Source organism: Pinus tabuliformis, chromosome 2_2 (assembly GCF_031772625.1).
Source record: "Pinus tabuliformis cultivar Carrire ecotype Pingquan chromosome 2_2, CPIR1, whole genome shotgun sequence".
Classification (NCBI taxonomy): Eukaryota; Viridiplantae; Streptophyta; class Pinopsida; order Pinales; family Pinaceae; genus Pinus; species Pinus tabuliformis.
In genome coordinates this window covers 1,110,220,447-1,110,240,503 of record NC_142300.1, presented here as the reverse complement: position 1 = coordinate 1,110,240,503, position 20,057 = coordinate 1,110,220,447, and the positions used below count along the sequence as shown (strand labels likewise).

The 20,057-nt window shown below is 37.5% G+C and overlaps 1 protein-coding gene across 1 annotated transcript; it reads right to left on the bottom strand.

Annotated features, from left to right (window-relative positions):
- Window positions 1–4,155: 4,155 nt before the first annotated feature.
- LOC149197291 (disease resistance protein Roq1-like) lies at window positions 4,156–9,545 on the bottom strand. The gene is made up of 4 exons (XM_089408639.1): window positions 8,536–9,545; window positions 5,848–7,000; window positions 5,420–5,710; window positions 4,156–5,298 (listed from the first exon to the last, which is right to left on the bottom strand). The coding sequence occupies exons 1-4, from the start codon at window positions 9,060–9,062 to the stop codon at window positions 4,156–4,158; spliced, it is 3,114 nt and encodes a 1,037-aa protein (XP_089264765.1). The 5' UTR covers window positions 9,063–9,545.
- Window positions 9,546–20,057: the final 10,512 nt, after the last annotated feature.

Here is a 20,057-nt window from a genome sequence, read left to right as displayed (position 1 = left end):
CGCCTAGAATCCAAGCAAAACTAAACCTCTGAGTTCCATTGTGGCTAATGAGATCCCTTGCCCTCCCCACCTCTCCCTTCTAGGAGATCTCTAAGTATGAAAATCTGTATCATTCATCCGAATTTGCCAAGTTAGCTTCAGAGGGCTTGGTTGTGCTTTTAGAGGAGAAAAAATGCTCTGTTGATAGGAATTTGACAGCAGAGAGTCCCAGTTGAATGACGGTAGGGAAGATGAGAGTTTGAGGGGGGAGATGAGGGAGGTTGGGTGAAGGAAGGAGCCACACGTGAAGGTTTAGCAGAAGGTGTAGGACTTGGAATAATGCTTACATTAGTATATAGGTAGGATTGGTTTGTTAAGTGGGTTGTTTTGTTGAGAGATTTTCTCAACAATAATCTCTCAGTTTAGAAATTGTTGGACCTCATAAAACATTATTTATGTGGCATGTATCTGGGGTTTGTGATTGAATAATAATACAAATTGTTTTCAGCAATCTGTGTACCATGTGTAATTCTCAAAATTCCTTTTTGGTATCAGAGCCTATAGATGGGCCTGACTCCCTCAAGGGAGGGCCCAGAAAAATGGAAGATATCTGAGATTTAATTCTCTGTACATAGATTAGGATAGATGGGTGTATGTGTAGTTTGTGGATCTACAAATCTGTTCGTTCTTTTGTTTTAGGTGGCGTGGAATCCTTCACTGTGGCAATCTTGACCTGGTGAAGGGTGTCTAGTATTTCCTTCTGAACGGGGTCTTGACCTGGTGAAGGGTGTCTAGTATTTCCTTCTGAACGGGGTTGGCATTGGCTGTGTTGTCCAAACATTTGCATCCCGCTGCATACTGTCTGAGCCCCGATCAGAGTGCAACATTTCCTGTAGAGCGATTTGAGATTGTCGGAATCAATCTGAGGCGCAGTGTGGGAATCCTGTAGCATTAGCTCATATTCCTTCACCTGAAGCCTTGTCTCAGCCCAGTTGGAATATGCGTGGAGGAGGCCAGGACCATGAGAATTTGAGCCAATGCTGGGTAACATAATTCAGTAAATCTAGATTCAAGAAGTCGTGGAATGACTTGTTCTTCTTCGCCTGACAACTCATCTAATTTGATCAGATACATCTCAACAGTTGTATTTCACAGCGTATTCAACATAGTTTTTGCACAATGGCGATGAAGGCATAGCCCTTCTGGACATCCCATTTCTCCACAAAGAAAAAGTTTCAGAAGAAAATGTTGCTGAGCTTGGCCGTGATGATAAGAGAAATATAGTAGATGACGTTGAATCCTGCAGAACTGGTTGCAGAGCAGCAGATATGGGCATGCATTGAAGCAAATGCACAGAACCAGATGGGCAGGATGAATACATGGTCATGGTTGTATTTACAGTCCTGCGTCCAGTCAACAGCATCAGTTTCTGTCTAAGCTTCAAGCTTCTCTAGAAGCCGCCTGGATTAACATTTTGTGGACAATTTGAGGTATGAAGCTTTTGAGGGGATCCACCATTCCTGTGCTATGGTTGTCCAGTGCCAAGGAATAAGATGTACGAAATTGTCTCACGGTGTCCTAACTTGATTAAATTGACTATAATTGAATGTTGCACTTGCCATTATTGGATGTATTCTTAGCATTCATTTTAATGGTTTAAAAGATCATGGAAAAGGGACTTGACATCTGGTGCAGTGCTACCTTGGGCAGATATGGCAGCGAGAGGTCGTTTGAAACAACAAAATTTTAGATGATTTCTCTACTATGCGTGCTTTTCTCTCTTATCCTCCAAAAATAAATTTTGTTGCCGTCAAAGTAAAGCTACGAATTTGAAGTTGTAACTAGGATGTCTTTGGATGTGATGTATAAGTGTAAGAAATGTAATTGTGTCTAGAATTTACTATTTGTATAACTCACTATCTGTCAAAAACATATGACAAAGAACCAATTAATGAATAGTGTTTCATGATTCAAATTAGGGATTCCTGGCGCTCGGAAACCCTCAAACACATCACTAATTTGATTGTGTGAATCTGTTATACGCTGATGGGTCTTGTTGTGCTTCGGGCTTCAAGAGCATCAGTGACAGGGTATGTTATGAGATCCATGTATCTAGAAAGGTTAGTGGCATAATTGACTGTTGGATACACTCGGTAGCCAGAGAACTCACCTATACAACTATCAAAAGTGTAGTTCACAGCATTTTGATAGAAGAGAGTGTGTCCATTGGGTGGTCTAGTATCGAGGTTGTCCTTCGAGAGATCAAGAAGCATCAATTATACAAAGTTTGTCAAAGATGGTCTAGAGGCGTCAATTATACAAAATTTGTCAAAGATGGTCAAGAGGCATTTATGTTTTAAATGGAGTTCAGGGGACAACTCAAACATGAGGTGGTGAAGAAAGAGTGGTGTTTACAAGGTTTGAAAGTGGATGTGAGCGCTGATGAAGAACAGCCAAACAGATTTGACTATATGGAATTTATGAGTCTTGTAATAATCTTTGTAATGATGTAATGTAAGCATTAAAGGGGCGGGGGGGGGACTTGGAATAATGCTCACATTAGTATATAGGTAGGATTGTCTTGTTGATATATTTCTCAGCAATAATCTCTCTGTTTAGAAATTCTTGGATGTCAGTGCTGATGAAGACCAGTGAAACGGATTTGACTATATGTGATTTATGATTCTTGTAATAATCTTTGTAATGATGTGATGTAAGCATTAAAGGGGGGACTTGGAATAATGCTTACATTAGTATATAGGTAGGATTGTCTTGTTGATATATTTTCTCAAAAATAATCTTCTGTTTAGAAATTGTTGGATCTCATAAAACACTATGTATGTTGTTGGATCTCATAAAGGACTATTTATGTGGCATGTATCTGGGGTTTGTGATTCAATAGAAATACAAATTGTTTTAAGCAATCTGTGTACATGTGTATTTCTCAAAATTCCTTTTGTAGGAAGAGTTAAATCTGTATTGTAAGCAATACAGAGGTGTTAGGGTCGGATTAAGAGAGGGGATATGAGATCAGGTAAGCAGAAGATGAAGACTGCAAATCCGAGGCAGAAGGTGCAGGTCGAGGAGAATCCGAACTACGAGAAGAGGAGGAGATGGTGCTAGAATCGGTATGAGAGGGGATGTGAGTTTAGGGTTTCGGAAGTCAAAGAATTGTGGGTTGATAAGAGCGGAAAGCGAGATCAATAATTAAGAACAGGTGATGGGTTGTGAGTAGAGCTGAATAAGGAAATGAGTTGGATGACACATGGAAATTTCTAAGGGAGGAATTGAACGGTGTTGGATGGGCCAAGCCCGGTGTGAGGGAGCTGCTTTGAGGATAATGAAATCAAATTTGCAAATGAGTTTATGACGAGTGATCGAATATATTGGACGCAGTGATAAACAATCTACAATTTAAGATTGCCCATAGCTCACCATTCATTACAAAAGAATGTTGCAAATGTAATTTATAAATTTTAAGAGGTGCGCAAGAACAAACCGGGTATGCTGGATTTCAGCGCAGTGCTGGCCTCTTGAAGAATACTATTGAGATCTGGTCTATGTTGTCGGAGAGGAAATCTAGTGAAGAACGGAAAGATTGAGAGTCACTGCAGTGCTTCCAGAAATTTAGATCGGCTACTCTCTTAAACATTTTGCTACAAAGCTTTTCAAAATTCTTGATCTTACTGAGGCATTACACACATTTTTTCCCAAAATTTGATGTCGATGAAAATATGCATATTAAGTAATTTAATCTTTTAATTTATACTTTGAATAAATTTATCTTAAATGAGCCTATAAAAAAAAGTAGACTGTGTTACAATAGGAACTTAGAACGCATTTTATCATGATGAAAATAGAGATTGAAAAAACACGGTCTCCCTTCATAGATTTTAATGAAATCAATTTCAATAAAAATTAACTTTATATTAAATAAAAATAATTCCTTTTAAATAATAAAAACGACTCTACAGTTTGCTAATTTTTGGTTTTTTTTTATCGTGCGCAAATAAAAGTTCGATGATCCTTCCTCGATTTTAATAAAAGATAAAATTTAATAAAATAAAATTTTGATAAAAATAAATTTCAATAAAATAACTTTACCCTTAATTAATATATGTAATTTCACTCGATTAAAATAATTAACAATAAAAAAAATATGAATAATTTTTTTAATTATTCGGAACCCGCCGAGTCTGGGAGAGCGGAGCACCCGCCCAAGTGGAGCTTTTGGAGAACCGTCAGGTCCCCAACCGTGTCTGGTAGCCTCCGGAGAGAGGAGCACCCGCTTAACTGAAGACTTTTAAGGTCCTTCAAGTTCCCAACGGAGTTTGGGAGCTTCTGGAGAGCGGAGCACCCGCCCAACTGAAGGTGGCGGAGGCCCGTCAGGTTTCCAACCGTGTCTGGGAGTGTCTGGAGAGCGGAGCAGCCGCTCAACTGAAGGCGTCGGAGGCTCGTCAGGTTCCCAACCGAGTCTGGGAGCTTTTGGAGAGCGAAGCACCCGCCCAACTTAAGGCGTTGGAGGCCCGTCAGATTCCCAATTGAGTCTGAGAGTGTCTGGAGAGCGGAACACCCGCCCAAGTCAAGATCCCGGAGTTCCGTTAGGTTTCCAACAGAGTCTGGGAGTGTTTGCAGAGTAGAGCACCCGCCTAAGTAAAGAATTTGTAGGCCCGTCAGGTTACCGACTGAATCCGGAAGCGTCTGCAGAGTGGGGCACCCACCCACATCGAGACGTTGGAGGCCCGTTAGGTTACCAATCGAGTCTGGGAGAGTTTGCAGAGATCGGCACCATGCCAAATCAAGACGTTGGAGGCCCGTCAGGTTCCCAACCGAGTCTGGCAGCGTCTGTAGAGAGGAGCACGAGGCCAATTCAAGAAAGTGGAGGCTCGTCAGGTTCCCGATTGAGTCTGGGAGCCGCTGCAGAGCAGAGCACACTGCCAAATCAAGATTTTGTAGGTCTGTTAGGTTCCCAACCGAGCCTGGGAGCGTCTGCAGAGCGGAGCACCGGGCCAAGACAAGACTTTGGAGGCCTGTCAAGTTCCCAACTGAGTCTGGGAGCCTCTGCAGACTGGAGCACCCACACAAATCAAGACTTTGGAGTCCTGTCAAGTTGCCGATTGAATTTGGCAGCACTGTCATATTTTCACATTCCTTTAACCCGAGGAGTTTCAAGGAATGCATATGGCAGAATTCATTTGGCAGAGCTTCCAGATTACTCTTGTACAGGACAAATTTTTCAAGGTGCTTCAGGTTCCCAATCGACTCTGGAACGTATGAAAGGGGAGCACCGATATGTAATTCCCTCAACTGTAGAGGTGCCTGCAATGTTCACATACATTATTAAAGTGGGTTTGACGCTGTAAATGTCAAGCGGTATAATAAAACAATTTTTAATTGAAAGCGACTTTACAATTGGAAGAGAAATAAAACAAACATATACCTCAGATTCATGTTGCCACAGTGTTTCCAGATTCTCCCCTTCTATATGTAATACTCTTAAATTCTTTATGGGAATCGTGGAAGGTAACGAGGAGATCGGACAGTTCTCCCAGCGGAGATATATTAGTTGTGGTAACTGCCCAACCCGGAATAGGCGTTCAACAAAATAACCTTCAGCCCTAAGCAACTGCAACCTCCTCATATTACTTGATAAACGACTGCCTGCAAGCTCCATAAGGTTTTCGAAAGATTGTTCAGTGTCATTTCCGTGAACCATTCTAATTCCACGCACCTGAGTTCACTCGAGGCTGTTAGAACAAGACTCATTCTTGCATAGTTTCAAAAATTTAAAACTTCACAAAATTTTGATAACACAGCGCTATTTTCCAACCAACGTCCGTTGAGACCCAAAAGCTTCAAAATACTTACAGGTAATTGGCCAGAAAGATTATCAAGAACGCTGTCAGTTGGGCCCCAGAGCCGAATCTCACCATCCTTGTTCGCGAGATGTCTGCCCAGTTCTCGGAGGTGGTCGTGCATTCTTATACGGTTTTCCTCGTCCACTTCCACTAGGCATTTATTTTGCAAGTTCCCAACACTCAATCCTCCTTCGCCATCGGATCCGTCCCATATTCTTATAACAGTATCCATATCTTCTCCTATGAAGAAACAGGCAATGTCTAAGAATATTTTCTTCTCCTCTTCATCCAGACCGTCGTAGCTAATTTTAAGCCTGCTTTGTATATCCTCTGGAAGGATTTTGGAAATTTTATGCAATTGGGCTTTCCAAGAGGTCAAACTGTTTATTCCGCGCATATGAGCCCCGAGCACTTTTAGAGATAAGGGCAATCCCTGGCAGCCATCTAAAAACTTTTGAACCACTTCATCAAATCCGACAACTGGATGAGGCTGTCCGAAAGCATGCGAGCAAAATAGCTCTCGAGAGTGTTGTGGATTGAGGCCTTTCAATGTGTAAATGGACGATTCTGCAATATCTGAGTTTATAAGAACACGCTTATCGCGAGAAGTAACTAAAATCAAGCTGCTAGGATGAAGGACATCTTTAGCTGGTAAAAGTAATGCATCCAGTTGCTTAACGTGATCCACGTCGTCCACAATTACGAGGGCCTGACAAGATTGGAGATACCTTCTGATCTTCACTTTACCTTCATCAGGGCTGCGTATTTGTCCATGCAATTGAGCTAGGTCCTTCAGAAGTATACTTTGCATGAAATTTAAATTAGATTTTTCTCTGACATCAAATAAAAAGCAAGATCGCTTGTAATTTGATCTGTGATGGTTGAAGAATTCTTTTGCTAGTGTAGTTTTGCCAACCCCACCAAGGCCCACTATTCCTATAACTCTGGCCTTCCCGCATTCCTGCTGCAATGACACTGTGGTTTCCAAATCTTTCAGTTTTTCTGCCAAGCCTTCTGGGTATTCGGACACATCCAGTGTTCTTTTAACATTTTTCAACACTGCTTCCACGACGTCTTCGAGGAGCTCATTTGGTCTGAATACCGAAGGAAAATTGCAGAGTTTGAAGACCGCCTCAAGGCACTGCAAGACACCTGTCTTCACACTAAAACAGTGAAAGAAACCAAACATGAACAATGTTTGAGCAACCCAGAGTCACTTTCATCCACAAGGGTAGAACCAAAGATCTCAAACGAAAAAAAATACAAGTACTTAGCAAACTAAAGGGCCATGAACGTGAGAAGCATTCAGAGTCACTTAAATCTACAAGGGTAGAACCAAAGATCTTAAAAAAATAATACAAGCCCTTAGTAAACTGAGTTATGAACGGGAGAAAATTTTCTGAACTGTTTGAGTGATACATAATTTAAATTTTGCTTGATCTATATTATTAATCCTGATTAGCAACAATTAATGCCTTAGAAGTAAGATGCTGCTATTCAGCTAAGAGACTGAATTAAAAATATGTTTAAAAAAACATAATTACCAACAAATAAAGCTGCATATATGCATGGTGGCATGGTGGATCTGTATCTGTTAGAAGTTTTAATTGAATTTAACTTCCACGGTTGTCTCCTACCCTAGAGCACTTTTGTTCCGAGGCAATGTGTTAAGCTACTACTGGTTGATTCCTATTTTTTTTTTTTTTTTAAAGTTCAGGTATTGTGAGTTAAATTTATGTGTAATTATTATTAGCTTTTGTGATGATGATAATTCTCTAAGAATTTGTATCTCTCTTTAAATTTCTCAAACAATTCAAATAATTTGAATTCAGCAACCGCAACTCTATTGTATATTTGTGTGATTTATAAGTATTTAAATACTGCTGTAATCTGGTTTCCTTACCTTTTCAGGTAGTCAGGAAAAAATGGGGAACTTATTAAAGCTAGCAATTATGCATTTTTGGCTTTTCAAATTATAAAATTTTGTATTTATTTATTATGTATTTCTAGTTACTCAAATTATGAATTTTGTATCTATTTATTTTTCTATTCTCAGACAATTCAAGTAATTCGAACTCAACAACCCCTGCACCTCTATTATATATTAATACGTGATGTATAAATATTTAACTACTGTAACAATATGGTTTCCTCATCTATCCAAAGAAAGACAATTCAAGTAATTCGAACTCAACAACCCCTGCACCTCTATTATATATTAATACGTGATGTATAAATATTTAACTACTGTAACAATATGGTTTCCTCATCTATCCAAAAAACCAGAGAAGACTGGGAACATATTGAAGCTAGGAATTATGGATTTTTGGCCTCTCAAGTTGTGAATATCTAACTTTTGGTAATCTAGGAGTATTCATTATAACTCTGAAGATTTTATGAATTTAACTAGCTTTTGCACTGTTTTGTTTCTACTACTCTAGAATATTGGTCGATATTTTCCCAAGGAAAAAGAGATTTTCGTGATCTTTGTCAATATTTTTCCGAAGGAAGAAAGATTTTATTGATCTTATTACAAGAGGGCTAATTGCTACCACGCATATGAAGTTCATCTTCACCCTCTTTCAAATTCCCTTTCATTCACTGTGCAGAAACGTATATATAAAAATGCCATTTCAATTAAAAAAAAAAGACAAAAAATTCAAATATTAAAATTTCTAGATTGGGATGGGGTTCTCACCCGTTATAATTCTCTCCGTCAAAACCTTTTATGTCTGCAACTTCAGAGAGAGCCTTCCTCCATTTTTCAATTGTGTTGTAGTCGTATCGTGGTTGATTATGAGATGTTTTTTTCTCTTCGAGCACACAGAGAGCTCGAGCGTAGACTCCATTTTTGCTCCGCGTCCACCGAAGCTCTGCAGGGTTGACACCATAGAAGACCGGGATGATGGTGGACCTCGACTTAGACATGGTCTCCACCATCAGCAGGAGCTCGTCGAGACACCATCTTGAATCGGCATAACCAGGAGAGAAGATTGCTATGTGGACAGAGGCTGTTCTAATGGCGCTTTCAATTTGAGGAGTTATGTTCTCCCCCTCTTGCAGTTCCTGCTGGTCTAAAAATACTCTCAAATCATGTTTGCAAAGGCGATTGTAGAGATCGGTGGCTAGGGTTCTTTTGACATCCGGTCCGCGGTGATTAATGAAGACATCAAACACATAATTGTCGTTGTTGCCAGGAGAGGTGGATGTGGAAGAGGATGCCATCGGATATACAATAACAAAGAAATAAGATTGCAGATGTGTTCCAGAGATTGGGAATGCGCCCTCAACCTCAATATTTTGGTCGTCCTGGCCTCTGGATGATCCCACGATTTCAGACTACTCTATTCGGTCTATGTCTTTGTTACTCTTTTTATGTCTCAATATCTGGAATTGGGTCAATCCATTGATTTCTGAATTCCCTTATTTCGTTGAACAAACCGAGTCGTGATATCTAATACCGTTGTTTGAACGATCGTTACAAAAGAGCCTTCGTGGGACGTGTCAATTTCCTCACCCAGCGAAAATGATCACTCGTTCTTCTTCCAATTAAATTGTTTTTTAATAGATAAATAGAAGGATCTAATACCATCGTTTCGTTTGAACGGTTGCAGAAGAGTTTGTGGCAATTTCCTCCTCACTGCAACCACAAATCTTGCCAACCACGCATTTATGAGACGTAAAACATACGGAAGCATTGAGTTGAATTCGTACGTAAATTCGTTTACGAGATGAGTTCGATTTCCTTCTAGAAACACCAATTCCTTTGGTCAGTGTAACAAATCATGGGTAAGGAAGTTTCATTAAAGACCAGACATTTGACGTTCCATTCATGTGCCGAGCAGTTGGAATTTGACGTAACGTACTTTGGTGTTTCAAACGTATTTGGTATTTGATAGTGAATGAAAAATCTGAAACGTCGAAAGGACAGGTAAAAAAAAATGTAATAAATTTGACAAGCGATAATGTAAATTATAAGTGCCGAGCAGTTGGAATTTGACGTTTCACGTAACGTACATGGGTGTTTAAAACGTATTTGGTATTTGATAGTGAATGAAAAATTTGAAACGTCAAAAGGACAGGCAAAAAAATGTAATAAATTTGATAAGCGATAATGTAAATTATTTATTATAATTTTTAATGGAGTTGTCTACCAAGGTTACAAACAATTTTGCTTGAATGGCCAATTTCTAGTCGGTGATTTTTTTGGTTTTCAAGAAATCTGATTGTTGTAGTGTTTAAATTGTCTTTTGGATGACAAAAGTGAATTCAGCCGAATAAAAAAAACTTTTGGGCACCCAAAACCCTGAAGCTTAATAATTATAATTTGGATTTTCAAATTTTTGAAGTTTGACAGCAATAACTTGGATTTTCAAAATTTTGTGCAAGATTTTCTCAAAATCATGCGAGAATTTCTATTATTTTCTGAGCTAAATTGTGACCGGTAAAACTATGCATTTTTAATGATGGGTTTACAAGGTTTATAGATTTAGAATTAGAGGGAGGGAGGTTTAGTCTCTATTGATATTGCTAAAGGAATATACAAACTATGCATTTTTTAATGATGAGTTTACAGGTTTTATAGATTTAGAATCAGAGGGAGGGAGGTTTAGTCTCTATTGATATTGCTAAAGAAATGTACAAACTATGCATTTTTAATGATGTGTTTACAAGTTTTATAGATTTAGAATTAGAGGGAGGGAGATTTAATCACTATTGATATTGCAAAAGGAATGTACAAAATTGTTTACACCAAATGAGTTTACATGTTTTATAGATTTAGAATTAGATGGAGGAAAGAGGTTTAATCACTATTGATATTAAAAAGAATGTAAAAAAGTGTTTACACCAAATGAGTTTACATGTTTTATAAATTTAGAATTAGAGGGAGGGTGTTGAAAATAACAATAAGAAATGCTAAATATAGAAGTGCTAAAAATAATTCTGCCATAAATAACATTTTGGGATTGATTCCAATTTTAGTTAGTCTTTGAACTAAAATTGAGAAGCAAAATTCGAATTTTTTAATTCATCTTGAGTTAATTAGTTTGAGAAAATCAAACATGAAGTCTATGTGAGGACATGCAATAGTGATTCCATTGATTGATGAATTTATCACTTAGTTAAAAAGATAATAATGAGTTGTAATTAGTTAGCTCAATTAACTGAGTTAATTAGTTAGATTAGTTCTAACAGTTGGAGGAACTGATTGTGAGTTTAGTTAGTTAATGCATGCATTCATGTAACTGCTGCATTTCAAATAACTGAATATTCTCTCATAAATAACTCATGCATGTCAGTTTAGTCAGAGACCCAGTTGAGATCAGATGGAGGGACAATGTACTATCAGTGGCAGAGATATTCCATTGTGAATATCTCTTGCATGCAGAAGGAATTCATTCCTTGAGGATTGCGCAGGTCAATTTGAGTTTAATGTGTTGTGTGATGAGGCCAATTCACACAGGTGGCAACATTGGACCCTAGGAAAACTGCGCAAGGAAATAGGAGGCTTGGAGGGCTGAGGGAAGATATATGTTGTGTCTATTTAGCTTGTGAGCTGTGTTGAGAGATTGTACTGAGAGCTGGATAGCTTTTGAACTAAGGCTTTGTGTAATTCAGACATATTTCCACTTGTATGATAATACAGAAATTGGGGTTTTAGGCTGAGGCTTTCCCCAGAGTATTCTTCCATGTTCATGTGTGATTATTTTCTTTTCATCTGTTATATGTGTTCAATTTGATTTTGCTCATATTCGATTAAGCTTCCACAAAGTTTGTTGTAGAAGTAGATCTAGTATTTTGCTTTAGTACATTGCATTATCAGGTGATCTACAGATTAAATCTCTACAAAGGGAAGTTTAGTCACTATAAAATTAAAATTGTTTACACCAAGAGATTGTCTATTGATATTGCGAAAGGAATGTTAAATGTTAGATGATCCAAAAATACAATTTTATCATAGGTTATAAAATTAGAATAAAATAATTATTAATTTAAGATATTAAATTAATAATTATTATTCTAGAATGTTTAATTATTTAATGGAGACTTTTAGAATTAACATATTGTTGTAACTAGATATGACTCTCCAAATGTGTCGTATCTTAGGCTCTATTTTAGGAGATTAGTTAGCTAGTTGGTTTGAATAGCATTTATTGTAAATGGACACTTGTTATTTAATAAGTGATCCATAATTAGAGGTAGTTAGGACATGGAGCTTATAAATAGCTCATTGCAAGAGTGTTTGAGTGGTTCGGATGTAAACTCTTGCAAAATCAATTATGTAATTGTTTTTTTTCTGATTAATAAAATTACGTGTCTGAGGACACTTCTGCCATTATTGTGGTATCAGAGCTCCAGTAATGCTGCAGTGGATGTGAAGAGGAGATTCTAGCTCTACAAGTTTGTGGAAGACTCTCTTGAATTGATCAACAAATCACTGGTATGAAATTGGCCAGTTTTGTGTTCAACAAACAAAAAAAATTTTAGATTGCTAATCTGCAAATTGATTTGGTTAATTCTTGGATGCTGGAACATACGACCATGCTAAAATTTGATGCAAAGTTGGATAGTATTTTTTATTGAATGTAATATTGAAAGTGCTCCAAAATGGGCCACATTTATGGGTGAGATCTATTTGGGCCATTTTCTGCAATCCTTAACAATAATATTGCTGACGTCAATTCCTCAAAATCTTTATCTTGATCTCATTGCATATTGGATTTAGACTGTTATCGCATTTGATGATGGTCATTTTGCCCCCTGGTTTTTGAATTTACTTCAGACGTACTCTTGCCTTATGTTTTACGATTTGTCAAGAAAGAATCGGGCATTGGTATTTTCTCTAATATAATTCATTTCCGGCAAGAGTCCTTTATTCAGATTATGGCACCAGAAGATTTATTTGGAGTTGCGACATGTAAAAAGTCCTTATTTTGCTGTCAGGAGAATTGTTAAAATGATGTCTTATGAAAAAAAAATACCATATTCAGAACTGTATTTATTGTCTTCAAAGGATTGGATATGTGGACAAGTTGCTTTGTACACAATTAATTTTCTGGACGCAGTTGATTTTCTTCCTCATGGAACCTCTATTTCAGCAGCACCACGGAACCTTTATTGTTGCAGTTTCATTTGCAGCAGCAGCTATATTGTACTCAACAGCAGTAGCTAGAGTGTTACGGGTTTTTATGGTACTCATTTACAAAATAAATTATTTTTGTACAATTTTTAAAACAGGTGGAGGTAGCTTCAATTGCGTTGAACTGCTTGTTGAGCCGCGTTCTACTGCATTTAACCATTCGATGAGTTGAAAATGATTTCGTACTTGAATCAATTTATGATTCTGGTGTTTGTGTTTTAGATGAACGTCTTCTGATGTTTTTTTGTATATGTCATTAAACAAAATAAATTCCAGCCACGGAGGATTCTTGTGCTAAAGACTTACCGAAGCCAGCCAATGAAGTCAGCGTTGCTCGCCAGCCAGCAAAGCCAGCATTCCCAACCTGCCTTTTTTTGACGGTTTGCCAGTTTCCAGCAGAATAAAAACGTTCTTCATTTTATTTATTTTCGGGCGGGACTGAGATATGGCCAGTTTTAGTGTTCACATGGACAACCATAAGCAAGCAGTTTTGTAAAATGGTGCAAGAATTTCATTGAATTATATTTCTCAGTCCATTGACACGATGTGCCCCTTATGAATGGTTTAAACTCTGCCTTTCAAAAGTAGATTGAAATTCACTTTGTTAAATAGGGATTTGATGAATTCTTTTAAATGGGATTTAAAAGAAATTAAAGTTAATGAAGTAATAAGGTGGAGTTTTTTTTTTTGGAGTGATAAGGTGTAATTATATTTTGAAATTTTGTATTTTAATGGAGAAATAAGGTGCTATTGAAATTCGTAATTTTGGGAGTAATAAGGAGTTTTTTTTCTTTGTAATTTGTTTCTGGAGAAATAAGTATGACTTTGTAACTCAAAGTAATTTTACTTTGAGGGGGGGTAATTTTTTTACCAGATTGTGCAAAAGCACCATTGTAAAAGTCAAATTTTGAAAGTTGCCTTGTAAAAATTTGAGATATTGACTAGAGCCAAGTGCAAAGCTCAGTCAATTTTCTCCTGTTTTGATGACTATTCGAGGGTCAAGGCCAAGCCCCGATAGATCGTGTTTTTTGCGTCGTGTGTTGCTATTGTGTTGCGCATCTTGAGTTTTTTGGAGCTTGATTCGTGGTGTGAAGTCTTAACGCTACAATGTCTAAGTTGATTAATTTGTTTTCTGATTTCGACAAACTTGAAGGCACCAAATCTTATAAAACATGGTATCGTCTCATCGAAAGCACACTCATTTACAATGAATTATGGCAGGGAATATGTGATGGAGATGTTAAGCCAAATAAACCCACAGATGCAGCTGCACTAGCAAAATGGGAAATCAAGAATGCTAAAGCCTTAGCTCTTATTAAATCTTCTGTGAATGATGAAATGTATGTCCATATAGAAAATGCTATAGATGCATGGACTGCTTTGAAAACTTTTAAAGACCTCTTTGATACTCAGCTTGAATCAAAAAAAGTCGATCTATAATTAAAATTGTTGCAACAAAAATTAACTGAAGGCGGTGATGTTCTTGAATATATCTCAAGACTTAAGAATATCAGGCAAGAAATTATTAATGCTGGTTTTCCCGCAATTGATGATAGCTTTATGGTCACAATTGTAATTGCTGGACTTCCTTCTTCCTACACGCATTTTTTGGAGACTCTACAAGTAACTGGGAAATTAGAGAAACTAAAGTTTGATGGACTCTGTGAAATGTTAACTCAACATGATAAAACTTTTGGGAAGAAGAAGAAAGTTGGTGAAGATGTTTTTCTCACAGAGGCCAGCACTAGTAAGTCATCAACATATAGTTATTGAGGAAGAGGCAGATGGAATCAAAATCAAGCAGCACATAATCGAGGTCGAAGCCAAAGCAGAGGAAACAATTTTAACAGAGGAGGAAGAAATAATTTTCAAGGTAGAGGAAACAACCAAGGAAGAGGCAATTTTCAAGGACAAGGATATAATAATCAAGGTAGAGGACAATCTCAAAATAGAAGTCAAAGCAGAGGCAGAGGACAATCTTCAGGAAGAGGAAGAGACTTAAGTCAAATTGTGTGTCGAAGATGTAACAAAGTTGGCCATTACGCTGAAGATTGTCGAACTTCACTTAATAAAATTCCCAAGTTTCAACAGCATTCAGCACAATTTGCCAATGATCAAGATGAAGATAACTCAGAATATGTTTTTACTTCCTCACCAGCATCACAACTTTCATCCCATCTTAGAAGTGACTATGAAGATGCCTGGATCTTGGATTCCGAGGCAAATCAGCACATGACTTGTCGACGTGATTTTTTCTGGAATTTTCAAGATTGCCAACTTAATTCCATCTTTCTTGCTGATGATACAAAACATACTCCTTATGGAAAAGGAGTAGTAAAAGTTTTTCTCCCTGGCATTGGAGAAAAAATGATTTCCAATGTATGGTATGTACCCAGTTTTAGAAAAAATTTGCTCTCTTTAGTCACGATTCGACAAACAGGACATCAGGTGATTATGGAAGATGGTTTAGTGAAGATTAATTCAGTGAAACAGAACTTGAAAACAGTCATGACAGGTTATGAAGATGGAAAACTGTTACGGATGAAAGGGACAGTTATTCCAAGGCATTCTGATTTTGCAGGGGCAGTGACTACAGGTATTTCACCTATAAGACTATGGCATGTAAGATATGGACATTTGAATTTTGAGAGTCTTTCTCAATTGCAGAAACAAGGAACGGTTAAAGGACTTCCCACATTCAAAAGGGAAAATGCAAAATGTGAAGCTTTCATTTATGGCAAACAAAGTCGAGAAAGGTTTCCAACAAGTTCATGGCGTGCAAACAGGTGGCTACAACTAGTTCACAGTGATGTTTGTGGTCCACAACAAACTTCATTTGGTGGTTGCAAATATTTCTTACTATTCATTGATGATTTCAGTAGAATGACTTGGGTTTACTTCTTGAAGAACAAGTCAGAAGCATTTGATAAGTTTAAAATTTTTCGCCAACTTGTTGAAAATGAAGTCAAAGAAAATATAGGTACTCTCAGGACAGATAATGGGGGAGAATTCACTTCAAATGAAGTCAAAACTTATTGCAGTGAAAATGGCATCAGACGACATCTTACTAATGTTTACACTCCACAGCAAAATGGAGTAGTCGAAAGAATGAATCGCACTTTGTTAGGCATGGCGAGATCCATGTTAACTTTCAAAAGGTTAAGTCCAACATATTGGGCAGAAGCAATCCATACAGCTGTCTACTTAAGAAACAGATCTCCAACTGCTTCTTTAGACGGAATCACACCTTATGAAGCTTGGTTTGGTTTCAAACCTCGAGTTAAACATCTTAGAGTTTTTGGGTTAGTGTGTTATGCCTTAGTTCCGAAAGAAAAACGAACTAAGCTTGACTCAAGAAGTTTAAAATGCACAATGATTGGCTATTCTGATGAGAAGAAAGGGTATCGTCTTTTGACCAATGGAAAATTCATTGTGAGCAGGGATGTCATTTTTGATGAAACAGAGAGTAAGAGTGCTGAAGAAATTGAAAATCTTCTTCACAAGTTAGAAACTAAAGGAAGTAAAACAAATGGAAAAATGCAAAGTCAACCAACTTCACCAAATTGGTATGAACTTGATTTTCCTTTCTCTGAAGATGAGTCATCCAGTCCATCTACATCAACAACATCATCTGGGTCTTCTAGCAGTTCATCCGCATCTCCAAGCAGCAGCAGTTCTTCTGATAGTGATTCTCCACATGCTTCACCTGAATGACGAACATCAGTTTATATTAATCCTCTTTACAATGATGGGGACTTTACAGAAGCGCAAACAAGTGAGCACCAACTTTCGAAATGGGCAGTTCAACTTTTGAAAGATGTAAAGCCTGATGAACAGAATAAAACTGGCACCAGAAGGGCACATAGAAGTGAAGGCAATTTTGCCTTGATAGCAAATGATTTTACTGAACCTTCCACATACAAAGAAGCAGTAAAACATAAAGAATGGCAACAGGCTATGGTTGAAGAATATCAAGCAGTAATTGATAACAACACTTGGAAACTTGTTGATTGTCCAACAAATGTTAAACCCATAGGATGCAAATGGGTTTACAGAATTAAGTATAATCAAAAGGGAGAACTTGAAAAGTATAAAGCTCGACTTGTCGCAAAAGGTTTTGCGCAGTAGGAAGGCATTGATTATGAGGAAACTTTTGCTCCTAAAGGTTAAGTCTAACATATTGGGCAGAAGCAATCCATACAGCTGTCTACTTAAGAAACAGATCTCCAACTGCTTCTTTAGACGGAATCACACCTTATGAAGCTTGGTTTGGTTTCAAACCTCGAGTTAAACATCTTAGAGTTTTTGGGTCAATGTGTTATGCCTTAGTTCCGTAAGAAAAACGAACTAAGCTTGACTCAAGAAGTTTAAAATGCACAATGATTGGCTATATTGTTTACCCCAAGAGATTGTCTTCTGATATTGCGAAAGGAATGTTAAAATTGCTTATACCAAGGCGTTGTCTAAAATTAGTAATGTTCTTTATTTTTTATATATAATTATTTAGAATTTGAGGCTTTGTATTCTTGGGTTTTGTTCTAATTATGATTGATTTTCTTTTTATAGTGTGAATAAAAAATTTATAACAAAAATAAGTAGTTGTTCATCCCAATTTTATTAAACAAATTTTCATTCATTTTTCTTTTGAATATAGCATGTTTTGTTTTTGAAAAATTTAATGGCAGAGTTTTGAACCTGGTACAATTTGAAACAATATTCTTTCTTTCCCCTAACTAAAACTCAACCAAATAAAAAAGATATTAATCTCAGTTTTATTCCACACCAAAAGTCGAGAAAATGCCATTTTGAGTGTCCTACATTCATTGGTCAATAGAATGACCATCTCAGTTTTACTCAACACCAAAAGTCGAGAAAATGCCATTTTGAGTGTCCTATATTCAATGGTCAAGAGAATGACCCCTGGATGGGATGACATAATTTTACAAAAATCACATAACCTTCGTCAAATTTTCACTTTAAACTAAATCTGAGTCGCTCTAAACTAAATCTGAAATTTCAGGTTTGATTCCAAGCTATGGATATAAATAAATGCTATGAGCTTCACATCCTTGGATGTCATAATGGCCGCTTGTCAGAAAATGACATTATTAAATGGTTTCATTTAGTTGAAACAAGTGGTGGTTTCATTGTTGAAACAAGTGGTTGGAGAGGCAGCGAGTCCCCTTCAATTTATTTTTTTGGAATAATGAGTGTTCAAACAAGAAAACACATAATAGAAGGATAGATGCCAATCAAATCATAAAAACACCATCGACATAAAATCATGAATAACTAATTGCCTTTGATGCTAGTAGGATGGGAAAAAACATTCCTCCCATTCTTGCGAACTGAAGTGATCAGGTAAGTGAGCCCTGAGATATTTCATTAAACTGGTCAAGCAATGTAGACCTTCCTGCCACATATAGAGTACATGTTTATTTTTTACTATCTCGGTTGATACGATTTTAAGATTCGTAATTCATTTATTCAAAATGTTATACGATTTAATCTTTGCTCTAGTTGACCAAGTTTATAGTGAAATGCCTATGTAATTGGCAAGTTGTTTTCTTGTTCGAATTGTATGTTTGATTGGGAAGTCTAGATATTCATGACTGTTTAGATCCATTGAATGATTGTTTGGGTCGTCCTTGGCTCACTGGCCTCCCTCAATGCAGGCCTCTAGTGTTCATCTTCGTTAAATGCCAATGTCGTTAAGTCATTAAAGCATGCTATTGAGTGCAGCCACGTTAGAATTCCTATTTTCTCCTCAGATTATGCAACCTCCGTATGGTGCCGGAAAGAAATCTTGCTTATTGCGAGCCAGGTCCAGGGAACGACCATCCCTCTATTTTATAAAGTGTCTCCTTCGCAGGTGCGTCACCCAAAGCGAACTTTTTTCTCGACAAGAAAAAACACACCATCTTATGTTAAAAACATAGGATGGTTACAAAGCGAATGTTAAGAAACTTTGTTTACAGGTTTTTCCACAAAGAGTGGACATGGGAATACAACATAAAGATCCTGAGGCAGAGAGAAACCGGCAGCAACTAACTATTTAATCTCTAAAACCATATCTACTAGAGGGAGAGTTAATTTAAAAGGAATTCCCAAAATCACCTCTTTTCATTTCCATTGTAATATGATGGGCATATGATCTGAGACATAAATCTTAAAAACCTTTGTATAGAGGAAACCCGATCATTCTAAAAGATTTTCATGGATCAAGAAACGATATATTTTTTTTCCAATGTGATGTTTCCCAGCGTTACCGTTATGCCATGTGGGCGATATAAGGGAGGGAAAAATATCCATCAAGTTGTTTTCACAAAAAAGTTGTTATAGCTTATCTACTAGAGGGTCCTTTCTGCATTGTGAGCCCCAAAATTCTTCCATAGACAAGGTAGCATTGAAATCTCTAGCAATGATAAGTGGACTTATCTTTAATAAATCACAAGCATTTAACTGGTCCCAAAAAGTAGCTCGGTCCCAGTAAGGGGCATATAAATTAAGAAAATGGATACGATATGCAAGACCACAAAAATGTCTTGTTAGGAAAATACTGCAAAGCATTTATAAGCGTGCATAGATGCCCAACGTGGATTCCATAAAGCTGTTGAGTAGATTGCCACCATGTGCCAGTCTGGGATCATATTTCTGAAATACTCAAGGACCTTGTGGGAGGTCGTCATGGTCTTTTGTAAAATAATGACACAAGGATGAACTGAGGAGAAGAGATTCCTGAGGGAAAGAAATTTGTGCGAGTCCCCTAGACCCCGCATGTTTAGGGAAAGACACATCGTAATGGGTCAAGGTAGGTGGGCGCATCTGCTCTAGGGCTCGAGGGTCAAATGATGTTCTGATGGGAATATCTAACAGTTCAGAGGATTCAGGGAAAGAGATGGGCTTAATTTTAGGATGTCTGCGGAATTGTCTATTGCCCCAACTCCCCTGGACCTGACCATTATATTGAGGGCGAAATTAGGGCTAATGGATGGAGAGGGCATGGTTGGGCCCCAATGGATGGGAAGAGCAACTAGGTCAAGAGAGGGGTTTGCAAAGAGGAAATCAATGTCATTAGC